Source organism: Myxine glutinosa, chromosome 5 (assembly GCF_964187855.1).
Source record: "Myxine glutinosa chromosome 5, kmMyxGlut1.1, whole genome shotgun sequence".
NCBI lineage: Eukaryota > Metazoa > Chordata > Myxini > Myxiniformes > Myxinidae > Myxine > Myxine glutinosa.
In genome coordinates this window covers 41,200,503-41,214,801 of record NC_136265.1, presented here as the reverse complement: position 1 = coordinate 41,214,801, position 14,299 = coordinate 41,200,503, and the positions used below count along the sequence as shown (strand labels likewise).

Genomic DNA, 14,299 nt, shown 5'->3' with positions numbered 1-14,299 from the left:
GAGACAGGTACGTTCCTATCGTACGCCCCCCCCCCCACCAGGTAACCTACATGGCCCCTCCCTTACCCCTTACTGTATCCACACAACACAACACTACCCATAAACATCTACTTTACAAATCAACAAACATCCCTACTGTCTTCCCCGTTCCTCCCATATACCAAATTCGTCTTCTCTCCCTCCTAACCAATCAAATTTGCCATTTTCAACTCTCATCAAAATTTGCCATCTCCAACTCAACATCAAAATTTGCCATCACCAATTCATCATCAGTCCCTCCTAGGGAGGGAGAGATGGAATCACCCCAATGTCTCATCCACGTCGTGATGCGTCTCACAAATCCAACAGCAATTCTCATTTCCTGCACAAAACAAAGAAAACACAGGTGTGGAGTCATCATCATCACCACAGGTAAGTGGCTGCGTATGGTGCGACAGGTTCATCAATCCTAACTATTTCCTAAATGACTTTAACAACTTTACACTACCCGGGGTCTTTCTCCGGCCAAACCATTGGCCCTCTTACGCTATGGGTTCTAAAAACCAATTCCCATTGGCCAAACTGTGGTGCTCTTCAATTTGGGGTCTCACTCCCCCGATTCATCTCCCGGTGCCCTCGTACAATTTCTGGGCTGCGACGTGTACCTCTCCCAGTGGGTCTACCCACCTGCACACCTCCACCACTGCAGTTGCCTCCGAGCTTACCTGCTCCTTACCCTAACCTAACTACCAGGGGAAGGCCCTCTGGCTCTCTCCCCACTCCGTGCCCTCTCTGGCACTGGGCTGCCCGATCCACACCCGGGATCCTCAGGCCCCATCCACAACTCTACCGGCTCCCAGAGCCCACCTGCGGCCTCACCTGGCCGACATCCTCACAGTGGTGGAGTGCCCAACCAACTACACACACTAACAGGCTACACGCCCAGCCATTTCCACAACACTAATGCACCCATCCACAACACCATTCTGCAACCCCACCACAAATGCCAATATCCAACCACAATTTACCTGCACCCTCTACCTAACACTTACACTACCCGCCCCGGGTATCCGTGATGGGGGTCCACTCTTCCCCCATCCACACCTTCGCACCATGCACACCACTCCGTACCACTTACTCCAACTTTCTCCACACACCTGTACTTGCACACCTGTGCTCTCACACCTGGTGCCACCGGCACCCTTCTCTCCCCAAGCGCATTCGCGCTGATCCACAACACTCACTACTCATACACTGCTCCACACACCTGTCCAGTTGCACACCTGTGCAATCACACCTGTTCAATTCTCACACACACGGCATCATCTCAGCTAACTACTCCCTTCTGAAACTTGCGCTTCCCAGTCGTCCCTTTAACTATTGCGCTCCCTCGTCATTATAATCCACACTAATCTACCTGCGTCCCCACTACAGGTGTCAGTCACTAACTAATCTTAACGTTACCTAATGTCAATCTTCGCTAGATCCCTACACACCATATCCTAACCCACCCGGGCTAGTTTTCACTGCCATACACCCCATAATCTAGTGCTCCTTTGCCCCCACCTGTGAGGGATGGTGGATTTGCCATCCCACCACATCGGGGGTCTCTCACTACCAATTTTGCACATCAAATTTCAACAAATTAAAAATTTGCCAATCACTGCCCATCATCTGCCAATCACTACTGCCAATCCCTTGCCAATCATCAAATTTTGTTTTTCTCTAATTTTGGGGCCAAAACACTAACCTCATCACCCAGTCTACTCACTAATACCTCTCGGTGCGCCAATCCCTGTCCAAAGCCCGGCTTCGTAAAGCCAAGCAATGGATGCTGGTTGTTTTGTGCCAGCGGCTGGATGCGTCCGGCACTCGGTGCAGGGACGGGGGCTTACCCGTGCCGAGATCCCACGCACCACCTCGGCACGGAGCCATCCAATGCCCCGCTCTCGACCTGCCGGCACGTCTCACCAAAAAGTGGTCGCCATGACGACCCTTTCTATCGGGCTGCCAGCTCCGCCTAGTGGAGCCTGGACGCGGCCGTTCAAAGCGAGGCCCGGCACGCACCGAGGGCCTGCTTCGGCTAAAAGTCGCTCTAACCTCTAACCCGTTTAATGTCGATGCTTCACCTGCATGCTTACACCCCGAAGCCCGTTCCTTGCTCACACATCCAGCCGTGCTCATGCTCCTCGTACCTTTCCTTACACACCCAGGCACACCCATTCCACTCACAGCCTTGGTCACACACCTGACCACCGAACACTTTGGCACACATTCGTTGCTCGCACACCTCACCAATACACCGCTTCGCACCCCCTCCTCGGTCACCTCCTCTGTGACAATCACAGGTGTGCCCTCATTCGCACACCCAACCACGTGCCTCACCACCAACTCCAGCGTGCATTCCCACTCACGCTCTACCATTCCAGGTGCGCATCCTTCCATCCCAGGTGTACATCCTCGCTCACCTGTCACAACTAACTCACGCTCCATGTCACTCTCACTACTCTCACCACCATTCCTGACAGCGCACTCACCCTTACTCTTGACAGCACACTCTTTCCCCATGCACCTGTCCGTCACACACCTTTCTCGCGCACACTCTCCCGTTACACCCTCTGTAACACTCACCACAGGTGGACACTCTTCCTTACTTCTGACAGCGCACTCTTTCCTCATGCACCTGTCGGTCACACCCCTTTCTCGCGCACACTCTCCCGTTACACCCTCTGTAACACTCACCACAGGTGGACACTCTTCCTTACTTCTGACAGCGCACTCTTTCCTCATGCACCTGTCGGTCACACCCCTTTCTCGCGCACACTCCTGCGCACACTCTCCCGTCACACCCTCTGTAACACTTACCACACCGCGCTTCCATGTGCTCCCTCGCACACGCGCTACGACCGACTCACTCTCGCCAGCACCCTCACTCCTTGGTACACACTTTTTCCTCACACACCCCAGAGTCGGACTTTCTCGCACACCTCCTCTTTCGCACACCAGACCTGTCGCACACTTCACCGACGGCCTCTCACGAACACCCGGGTCCATCTCGACCCCCAAGCTTCTTAAATCCCCTGGCGCATCATACGCACGACCATATTGGTCACCACTTACACCGGGTCCTCTTCCTCTTCGCTTCTCCTCCATCACCTGCGAATCCCTCATCCGGTTAATGAGCACATCATCACGATCCGAACACAGACTTTGGACCAATTCTTTTACTTCCTCCTTTATCTCTTTCTTATCCCCTCTCCGTCGCTTCTTAATTTCGCTCACCCCTTCTTCCACTTCTTCTAATTTTTGCTTCATCTCCTTCATCTCTTCGTGCGCCCCTTTAAGTTCTTCCTCTAACTCCACTTTATTTTTTTCTATGTGCTCCCGCACCTCCCGCTCTTTAACCTCCATTACCTCTACCACCTTGTCCATTTTCCTCGTCAGGTCCTCATGTACCGTCTGGCACTCTTTTTTAATTACCCCTACGTCCTTTTTCATCTCTTTCTGTGTCGATTTTAAACCCTCTATTACCGCTGTGTTCTTCTTTACCTGGTCCCCCAACTCCTTTTGTCCCACTGTCAGTTGTTCTACTCCCAGCGTCAACTCCTCTATACCACCTTGCAATTTTACAGTCCCCTTTCTCACCTCTTTCTCCATGCGCTCCTTACAGTGCCTCACCTCCTCGCGCACTCCTCCGACCTCCTCACTCACTCCTCTTCTGATCTCCTCTCCCATCACTTGCATCTCCTGCCCAGATGCCACCCTCATCTGCTCCATTTCCTCCCTGTGAGCATCCAGTTTGGTTTCTACCCCCATTCTGACCCCCTCTATCTGCTGCTCCATTTGTTTAACTTCCCTTTCCGCTTGGTCCCTCATGTCCCTCAATTTGCCTTCCATACTGTTTTCTAACCCCTCTAACCCTTTTTGCATCCCTTCCATTTGATTCTCTTGAGCGGCCATTCTGTTTTCTACCCCCGTTAACCCCTCCTGTATTTCCCCTAATCTATCGTCTAATTTCCCAAATTTCATGTCTAATCCCTTAAAATTATTGTCTAATCCCTTAAAATTATTGTCTAATCCCTCACTGGTACCCCTCGCTTCGTCCCTCATTACCCCCATTTGCTCACTCTGAGCCCTCGCTTCGTCCCTCATTACCCCCAATTGCTCACTCCGAGCCCTCGCTTCGTCCCTCATTACCCCCATTTGGCCCTCTAATCGCCCACTATCAACCCTCATCTGGCCCTCCATCCTATCCATTTTTGCATTCAGTTGGGTCAAGAATAATCTGAGGTCAAACCCGGTTTGCCCAGCGTCCCCAGCCGCCACCGCAGGCTCGCCCTCCGCGGCGCCGCTATTTTGGGACCCTTCAACCACGTGAGCGAGCGCGCCATTTTGCGCGCCCGCTACTTCGTGCGTGACGGCGCTATTTTGCGAACCTGCCGCCCTCACTGCTTCGCTCTCCTCATGTCCCTCAATTTGGTCCTGGACCGACCCTGCTTCACTCTCCCCTACCGGACCCCAGCCGTCTTGATCCGCCATAGCGCGACTTGCAAAACTCGGTTTTTATTTTTTTTTATTTTCGTAAAACAAATTGAAATTTCGCCGTTATAATTTCGCGCGGGAAACGCGCTCCGAATCGATTTTCCCTCCCAAAATTTGGGCCTAACTAATTTAGTCCCGGGTTCGAATTCCACTCCTCGACACCAATTGTTACAGATACGACTTTGATGGTATGGTGGGCCGAGCGGGATGGCCGCCGTATCCGTACAAGTTACCCCGATTGCACCCGGGGTTGACTAATCGCGCTATGCTGGCTCAATAAGAAAAAGAAGACACCCGGCTGGATTACAATCACACAATACGACACCAGGGATACGGTTCTCAAAGGTTGTTATTACAATTGCGGAAGGTTTAGATTACAGGGACAAGAGGGAAACATAGGAAGGTGGGCACTTAAACACACTTATATTATCCCCGGACAGACGACAGGTAAACGCGGGACAAGGCTCACTCACACGGGGTTTGATGGCCAGGAAAGCGGGTAGCGATCGCTCCAGGTGCACCTGTGCTCAGGGCAGGATCACGTACGGTGGTGTCCAGAGATGCGTGAAGGTATCACAGCGCTTGTGGGTCGCGACTTTGGTCTCAAGCTGGGGAGGTCGCTCAGCGCTCGGGAGGGTGGCGTCTTTTCCTTCCAAGCTCGGGGCGCATCTCTCCTCACGTCCGGCGCGGGGCCGCGTATATCTGGCGGGGAGTCACGCCCTCGCTCGTTAGCTCCGCCCCATATGGCATCGGCCCATGGCTTCTCATTGGGTGCGGGGGTTACCGGCTCCGCCCTTGACGAGGGGCCGACAGGGAGCCCCCTTCTGGGTAACCCCGTCGAGCACATGTTCAATGGCGGCCAACCGAGCCGGAGTGAGGACGCAAAGCCGCTGTTGTTGTGGTTGTTGTTGGAGCTTGAGATGATGGGAAGAGATGCGGGGAGGTATGGGAAGGTCCTAAACTCCTACTGGTGCCATATCATCACATTCTGGTGCAACGAAGAGTCATAATTAATGGAAACAAGTCCTTAACTGACATAGATTAAGAATAACTAGCAAGATGTCCTATAATTGTCTACGTGTGGTGCGGGGGACCTGGGCACGACATTTAATGGGGGAATGAAGGGGAAGATCGGCTCTAATGGGTGTTGTTTACAGACAATGGGACTAGGGAATGGGGTAAGGGGAGAGTTGGGGAGTATCGGAGAAGATAGGGGAATATTTACAAGCGGATATGGAGGTCAAATTCCATATTCGCAACAATATATATATATTTGTGTTCAAAGAGTACTGGCAGAGATTGAACAGCCTCGTTGGTTTTCCTAAGGATCCATTGAAGTCAAACGTCCAGAATCGTCGGGAAGAAATTTAGACACAGTTGTCCATTTATTTATTACAGTACTTGCAAAATCGAAGATTTTTCAAGTATTGTATATTGGTCGGTTGCGTTTGTGGTTCTGTCTGTCTGTTTGTTTGTGTTTGTCAACGGCCTATAAGTCACAATTCCAAACCGATCGTCACAAAACTTCACCATGTTGTATAGGTCGTCCCAATTGAGAAGCCTATTGTTTTTGGGGTCAAAGGGTCAACATAGGCCAAAGGTCACCAACTTTGCCAAATTTCTAAAATCCTCAATTTTCATCCAATCGACTTGAAATTTGAAGATGACTTGCATATCTGGTCACTGAATTCAACCATAAATTATATTTTAGGTGAACATGATGTACGCCAAGAACATCATGTACGTCATGAACATGATGATGAACGCCAAGCCTGGCGTTGGCTTAGCGGTTAGGGTGCCGGTTTGGGATCCTATGATCCCGAGTTAGAATCCCGGTCGATCGCTGAATTAACGCCAGGGGGGTTGACTCAGCCTGTCATCCTTCCGAGGTCGGCGAATTGAGCACCAGCTTGCTGGGATGAATGATCACGGTGTGTACCCCGATTCAGAATAGGCACACTGTATCCCTGCGCATCGTAAGAGCGTGAACAAGGGTTGGCGTCAGGAAGGGCATCCGGCCATAAAAACATTGCCTCAAACAGGGAACCATGATTGTCATGGGGGCCCGCAAGGCTAACCCCCGCTCTAGCGGGGAAAATGGCCTTAAAACGATCATTCATTCATTCATTCATTCATTCATTCATTTGAACATAGGCCAAAAGGTCAACATAGGCCGAATTTCTAAAATCACCAATTTTCATTTGATTGACTTGAAATTCTAAGAGGATTTACATATATGGTCACTGAATTCAACCACCAACTATTTTTGAGGTAAACATAGGCCAAAAAAAGGTCAACATCGGCCAAGTTTTTTAAATCCTTAATTTTCATCCGATTGACTTGAAAATTGAACAGCATTTGCACATTGAGTCACTAAATAGGGAAACTAACTATTTTTGAGGTCAAAAGGTCAACGGTCAACCTTACAAAATCATCATTTTTCATCTGAAAAATCGTCACTTTTCTTCCTGTTGACCCCAGCTTTGATCAAGATTGTCAATTTTTTTCTTGATGAAATGGACAATTTGCTGTATCAATGGAATTTTTTTTCTTGGGGGTGGGGGATGCGGATTTTGCAAGTATCATGCTCTGCATGAAGTCTTCTTGTTTATTTATTTGTTTGTTTAATTATTTATTTTTTTTTTTTTTTTTAATTTAATTTATTTTAATTTATTTATGTTTTTTTAAATTTATTTATTTTAATTTGTGTTATTTTAATTTTGGATATCATTGTAAGTTTTCCTCATACTTCAAATGGTCTCATCACTCTTCACCTTTTTCTCAAAAAAAAGAAAAAAAAGATGTCACTTCTGCACCAACATCAGAAAGTGCAAACTTCCAGCCACAGTCTCAGCCCAGGCCTGAGATGGACAAACGCAAGCATGATGCCGGTAAGCTCCCGTTGCGTGCTTTGTGTTTCTAACTTGACTGCTTCCACCCAATAGAATGTAAATCGAGCATGTGCGCGCGTGTTCCTCATACGTTTCCAAAACCATGGGGAAATCTCCACCAAAGTTGCTGTATCGCATTCTTTTCACACACGGAATAGAAGGTCGACATCACAATAGACTTTTCAACTGTTGATCAAATTAAGGAGCAACCATGAAATAGTGGTGCCTTCGGTGTCCGTATGTCACGTGAGTAGTGTAATAATGTTGCTTCTGGGACACCTCCGTTTAACATGGGAAATCCCTATCTAATGTCATTTACCCCCTTGTCTTTTTCAAAAATCATAAACACCTCTATTTCTCCCACCCTCATCTTTATGAACCTTTTGTCTGTAGTACCTATCCTTAATGTTGTTCATTAGACCACTCAAACACTACAAATATTTGTTTTCTCTTATAGACCTATCATCCTTCTTCTACATATCATCTGGCAGATTAATCTTTGACCCATTCACTTCCATATTAATTTTTCCCCTCCCTCATTGCCCCTAAAGACCTCTATTTCTCTCACCCTGTTCTTTACGAACCTTCTAACCTTTTGACATGTTATCCTTATTCATTAGACCACTTAAACACCTGTGATCCTTCTGACCTCATGGACCTTTTAACCTTTTACTCTTAATATCATCTGGTGAATATAACCCACTCAAACAACGACCCTACAAATATTTGTTTATGTGTAGGAAATAATTTATTTCGCCTCCAACTTCCATCACCATCTAATATATTATTAAAGAAGAGGTTTGAGTTTGGTTCTTTTTCAAGATATTTTAACTGAGCTAAGATAAAATGGTAAACCTCCCTCAATGTTCTTGTTTGAGCACCTCCAGTGCCACATACCATTTTAAAATTATAGTATATATTTTCCTGACAACCATCAAAGTTTTCCGTCCACTCAAAAATATTTCCATCTTTTTTACCCAATTCACCGGTATTTAAATTAATTCTCTTATTTGTTTTGTGAACTTTTTTACCAGTTGCCTTTTCAATTATACCTATTTGATATTTTTCACATTCATTATGTTTTCCATTTATATACCAAGGTTGATTACACCTCCACTCTTTAGTCTGGTTGATACTTGGTTCTATCATTTATATAATAGTAAAAAAGGCGGCGGTAGCCCGTTAAAATCCCCAACCCCCCCCTTTTTTAACTTATCACTTATATATATCTTATCACTTATGTATATCTTATCACTTATATATATCTTATCACTTATATATATCTTATCACTTATATACTTATATAACCATAAGGGAGACTATCAATTCCATTTTCTAAAATAAACCTCTTATCATCAAAAGCCCCCAATGCTTTCTTATTTATCTCTTCTGAATATAATTGATGTTTATAACTTCTTATTCCATTAATCTTTCTAAACTCTTCTTTCTTTGTTGTTAAACAGTTATAATAATCCTTAAAGTTTATTGTTTCTTTAATAACATTTTTCTTTACACCTTTTAACTTCTTATCAGTCTTTTCAACGTTATTCACAATGTATTTATAAGCATAAGCCTTTGACCTCAATCCCACAAATTCACTCATAACATTTCCTCCTAATTCATCCTTGAACTTTCCAATCACCTTTTTATTTTTAGAAGAGAACAACTCACTCTCTGGACTGTAATTACTCGTGTCATAGATATTAATGTCTCTTTTCATGTCTGAATAAACATCGTTGGTATTAATTTTCAAAATAAAACTATCTGTATCCATATAAAGTAGATTAACATCATTTTGATATTTCTTCCTCAAGTTATTATAAAAGTAATCATACATTAATGACTTTGATAAATCAAGAATTGTTGTTCCAATATAAATAGGTTTGTTCATTTCAATACTCTCTTTAATCAAATGGATCGCACAAAAGTTCTCAGTAAAGACCTCAGCTCGAGTAAAACTCGGTCTATTAATTAATTTTGATGCTTGTTCCCAAGATGTTGATAGTCTGATATTTTGTCTTTTCCTCACATTCTCCATAGTCTTACCAAAGACCGCATTATTCATCAATTTATAAAAGTCTTTCTCAAAATCTGTTTTTGACTCTGTTCTTCTTTGTGTATTAAAATCAATGTACCCCTTTAACCAATGACTTTGATTGAACTTTAGAACCCTATGGATCTTCTCTACTCTTAGACCTTTTGATAAATATTGTCGCAAATTTCTTTGGTGTAGAACATAATTTTTCTTGTTATATAATGTAGTAAGTAATTTTTCTGTTGATTCACCTATATCAAACGATCGTTGATAATCACTCAACCATTCTTTCTTTGGACTTGCTTTCTCACAAGCAAATGGGAGATCTTTGTGTAGGTTATGGAGTTCCTCTGGATATTTTAAATCAATTTCAAAATAATAACCAACTTTTTCTTCATCCAATTCTTTTTGTGTAGAGATACATACATCTTGTAAAACGTTTTTGTAGTCTTTTTCCTTTACCCATCTAAGTTTTCCATAAGGAAGAGCCTGAGACATTGCCCAGCCATACAGGTTGTTCGCGTCATAGTACATCAAGTAAGAACTCTCTTTCGTTGGATCATAATTTGGAAGATATTTGTTATTTGCTTTTGCGTATCTACTCGAGCAGACTTGTGAAATTCCACCTCTTTTTGCCTTTTCAATCATCAAAAGCATATCAACATCGGTTATCAAATCCAAATCTTGTTTTGTCATTTTCAACATCGCACTCCAGGCCAATCCAGGTGCTGTGTAGTAGTGAGCAGGATCCAATCCATATCCAGTGCGACAAACAGATCTAAAGGCTTCAAATACATCGGCCAATAAAAGCACATCAGTTTTGAGATACAAATCGTGATACTCGCCAAGATTCTTGATGTTATATTTTTCCCAAACATTTTGTGCGTGTACATAATCTTTATCAGATATATGACTATTATTTAATTTGTTATAGAAATTTTCTTTTGAAGGAAGTTGTGTTTCATTGAATCTCTCAAATGAGTCCATATAGTCATAGGGGTAAATTCCCTTTTGTGTTAGAAAATCTTTATCTAAAAAATACTCTGAAAGACATGGAAACTCTTTTAGATTTTGAACCAAGTTAACCAATGGACTTGCCATGAATTTAAATGTATCAAGAAATCTGATATGAGTAATAGGAGATGTGTGAATTGTTTTTGTGAATGAAATGTATTTCTGATCCGTGTTTGGAATTGCTGAGATACTTCCAGAAGTCTTTGAGAGTTCCTTGATAAATAGATGTGTATCATAATGAGCGTTGTTATGAAGAAAGACAGGAATGAAAGAGGGGAGTTGATAATTAATATTACAACTTTGATGAGCCGGACCTCTATATTTACCAGTGAGATGACAATGGTCTCTAACCTTTAGACCTTTACCAATTTTCTCCTCACAAATATGACAGACATTGTTTTTTATAAATTCCCTTTTTTCTTTACTTGTTAAGGACATTGGTTTATTGGTTTCTCTCATTATCTTGGTTAATCGAACACAGTCTTTTTCTAGTCGTTTCACAAACTCCTCTGGGGTATTTGAGCCTCTATACATCTCTAACTTGTTATATTTATCACCAACGGATGATTTGATATAATAACAAAAACCACAAGGAGTATGTTTTTGATATTTATTTGTGTATGATTCTTTTGGATCTTGAGAAGCAGTATCAATTTTTTCTAAAATACTTTCAAAATCAGCATATATAACAAATGGATGTTTGATCTTTTTATTTTCATCTTTGAATGTGATCTTTGAGCCTTCTTTAGGCATATTGATTACCGTTGATTTATGTTCGCCACAATAATTTGAATGTTTATCTAATCTTTCTTGTGAATTGAAGAAGTTAAGACAACGCAAACAAATATATATTTTATTTGTTCTCTTACAGACTTGTGGTTTTATTAATTTAGCAATATCTTTGATGTATGTATAATGTGAATTTTCGTCTGAATTAAAATATAGAAGATTAATATGAGTTTGTTTACAATTGTCAGAAAGCTTTAAAACCTGAATGTTGTTTGTTTCTGTTAGACCATAAACATTAACTGATAAATTATTCATCTTTTCAAATTTAGGAATATCATTTAAAGTCATCGGAAACTTTAGATCTTTCGTATTTAATGTATTCTCATATTTTTTATAATGAGATACTCTTTCATCATGAAAATGTGGAGGATGTAAGTGTGCTAAAATAGACCAGAGAAAACATTTATTGTCTTTATTTTTGATATTGATAACTGCTTTTCTATTTTTGATAACACTGGGTAAATCAATGTAAGAAGAAGCTTTTAGAGGATCTGATTTAAGAATATGAATGTCTATGTAAATAATTTTTCCTATATTGAATCCACTTCCTACGATTGAATTATCCACATCTTGCTCTTGTTTAATAAGTTCATCATAGACTCCTGATGTTTTAAAATCTTGATATGAAGATATAAAGTGTGGCTCAGTTCTCATGTATGGTGCATCTATAACTCCTTCATCCTTTGTCATTTCTAATTTTACTCCCATATAAAATTTAAGTGGTTTCATTTCCTTTAGTGTTTTTTCAATCAACGTTTGAACAGCAGGTTTAACTATTTCTACAGCATCAACTATAGACTCTGGTTCAGGAGGTTTGAAGTTAAAGACTCTTATTTTAATATGTCCTTTGAATGCTCCATCAGAGTTTTTAGTTGTGATAAAATTTGATAAATGTAGATTTGTTTTAAGATGTATTTTGAAGCCTTTCTTGAGGATATTTTTATTACATGTAGAACAGTGTTTTGTTTCAGGTGGAAGAGGGGAAAGTTTGTTTAAAATGTTGTATGTATGTTTTGCGGTGAGAATATGTTGTTTATAATATTTTACTTCCTTCTCGCAAGTATCACAATAAACCATATTTATAGCGTGAGAAAACGTGGTGTTTTATATATATCACTGTGCTTAAAATAAAACACTTTTGAGCTTTACAGCTCCGTTTTATATATATCACTGTGCTTAAACTAAAACACTTTTTCACTCAGAATCATCTAAGTCATAACTATCACATGAATACTCAGAATCATACTCAGAGTCATCAATAAAGCTACTCTCATAACTATCATTTGAGCACAAACTATTAGTATCATAACTATCATCTGTGTTCAATGAAATACTATCATCACCATCGTCCAAGTTCAATGAAATACTATCATCACTATCGTCCGAGTTCAATGAAATAGTAAAATCTTCACTGCTGTATTGACTCATATTTAATTAGCAAGAAAAATATTCCCATCAATATCTATATACTTTCTTTCATTAACAGATTCAATCTCTACAATTTTTATATCAAAAGTTATCTTTAAATAATCTCTAACTATCATAGAACGAAATGACATTTCACCAGAAATATTAACATCATTCATTTTACTTAGATCTACACCCTTTGGATTATTAAAGAAAATACAAATGTCTCCTCTAGAATTATTAATGGTCTTATCATTCTTTTTCAAAGTATCGTGGTCAATCACTTTTTCAAGCTTTGAATAAATTGCCAGGAGTAGAGGAGAAACTTTTGTTAGATTTACTTTAATGGATGTCTTTCCAGGTATAGTTAGAGCTCTTCCTTTAAATGAAATAGAGGGGCTCATGTTATTTTCCATAACTGGTTTTACCCAAAAATTTCCATATTTATCTTTGTTCAATTTAACATCTTTGACATATTTTTCTATATCTTCCACCGAAGTAGAGATTGATTGAAATTTGTCTTTTGTGCTTTGAAACATTGTATTTATTAATGAATAAACTTGCGTTTAGTTTAAGTAAAAATTTACCACATAAATATGATAAGTTCTGAAGGATATTTAGAATTTCCAGACTCTCCATATGATAAATTAGAGAATTGTCCGGCTTGTGATAGAGTGGGGCTTAATGATGAGGATTCATATAAACAATGTATTTTCTGTGATTTAATTTTAATTAATGATAATAAGAAATATAAAAAAATATATAACTCTTTTAAATTAGAACCAAAAATGAATTACTTTACAAGATTAATAAGAGAGATGAATGTTAAGTATTGTGATGATAATACACCATTTCTTTCAAGGGAAGAGACTAATTGTATTGAGGAAATGTATAAGGGTTTAATGATATTTATTATTCAAAATAATTTTAATGGAAATGTTAATACAAGATACTATATAAATAAAATAATGGATTATTTTGAAATTAAACCCGAACTCAGGATAAAATATAGAGTTTCTCAAATAGCTCAAAAAAAGTTGGATAACTTGTTTTCCAAATATATAAATGAATGATTTTTTACCCGTTTGGGAAAATAAGATAAAATTTAATAACCATAAAAACATTCCAAATTCATTGAGATGTCTAATAGTTGGTTCAAGCGGATGTGGAAAAACCTGTTTACTTTTAAAGATGCTCCTTGGTTCTAATTTTTTAGATTATGATAATTTAATAATTTTTACAAAGTCAAGTTTTCAACCCGAGTATCAACTACTCTCACAGGGTTTTAATGCGGGTCTTAAAAAGGAAGACATTATCGGTTTATTTAAACTTCAAAACAAACTAAATGATTATAATATTGATGATATAATACAATTATTTTGTGATACACAGAAATCAAAATCGAAACCCATAACTTGTATTCTCAGTGATAATACGGATGATATACCTTCACCTCAAGATTTAGATAAATCAAAAAAGAACCTTGTCATCTTTGATGATTGTGTTAATGAGAGAAACCAAACAGTAATGGATAGCTACTATACAAGAGGGAGACATTCTTCTTGTAATTGTATATATCTTAGTCAATCATATTTTCAACTCCCTCGACGCTCAATAAGAAACAATGCCAATACTTTTATTT

The 14,299-nt window shown here is 40.5% G+C and overlaps 1 protein-coding gene and 1 long non-coding RNA gene across 2 annotated transcripts in view; one reads left to right on the top strand and one right to left on the bottom strand.

The window, feature by feature from the left end:
* Positions 1-14,299, bottom strand: part of LOC137427639 (uncharacterized) — a 49,706-nt gene that overhangs the window by 3,320 nt on the left and 32,087 nt on the right. The gene's annotated exons all lie outside the window — the stretch shown is intronic.
* Positions 1-14,299, top strand: part of LOC137427640 (gem-associated protein 5-like) — an 87,800-nt gene that overhangs the window by 46,157 nt on the left and 27,344 nt on the right. The window contains exon 17 of the mRNA XM_078777949.1: positions 7,314-7,412. Coding sequence (XP_078634075.1) covers positions 7,314-7,412 — 99 coding nt within the window. The remainder of the gene's footprint in view (positions 1-7,313; positions 7,413-14,299) is intronic.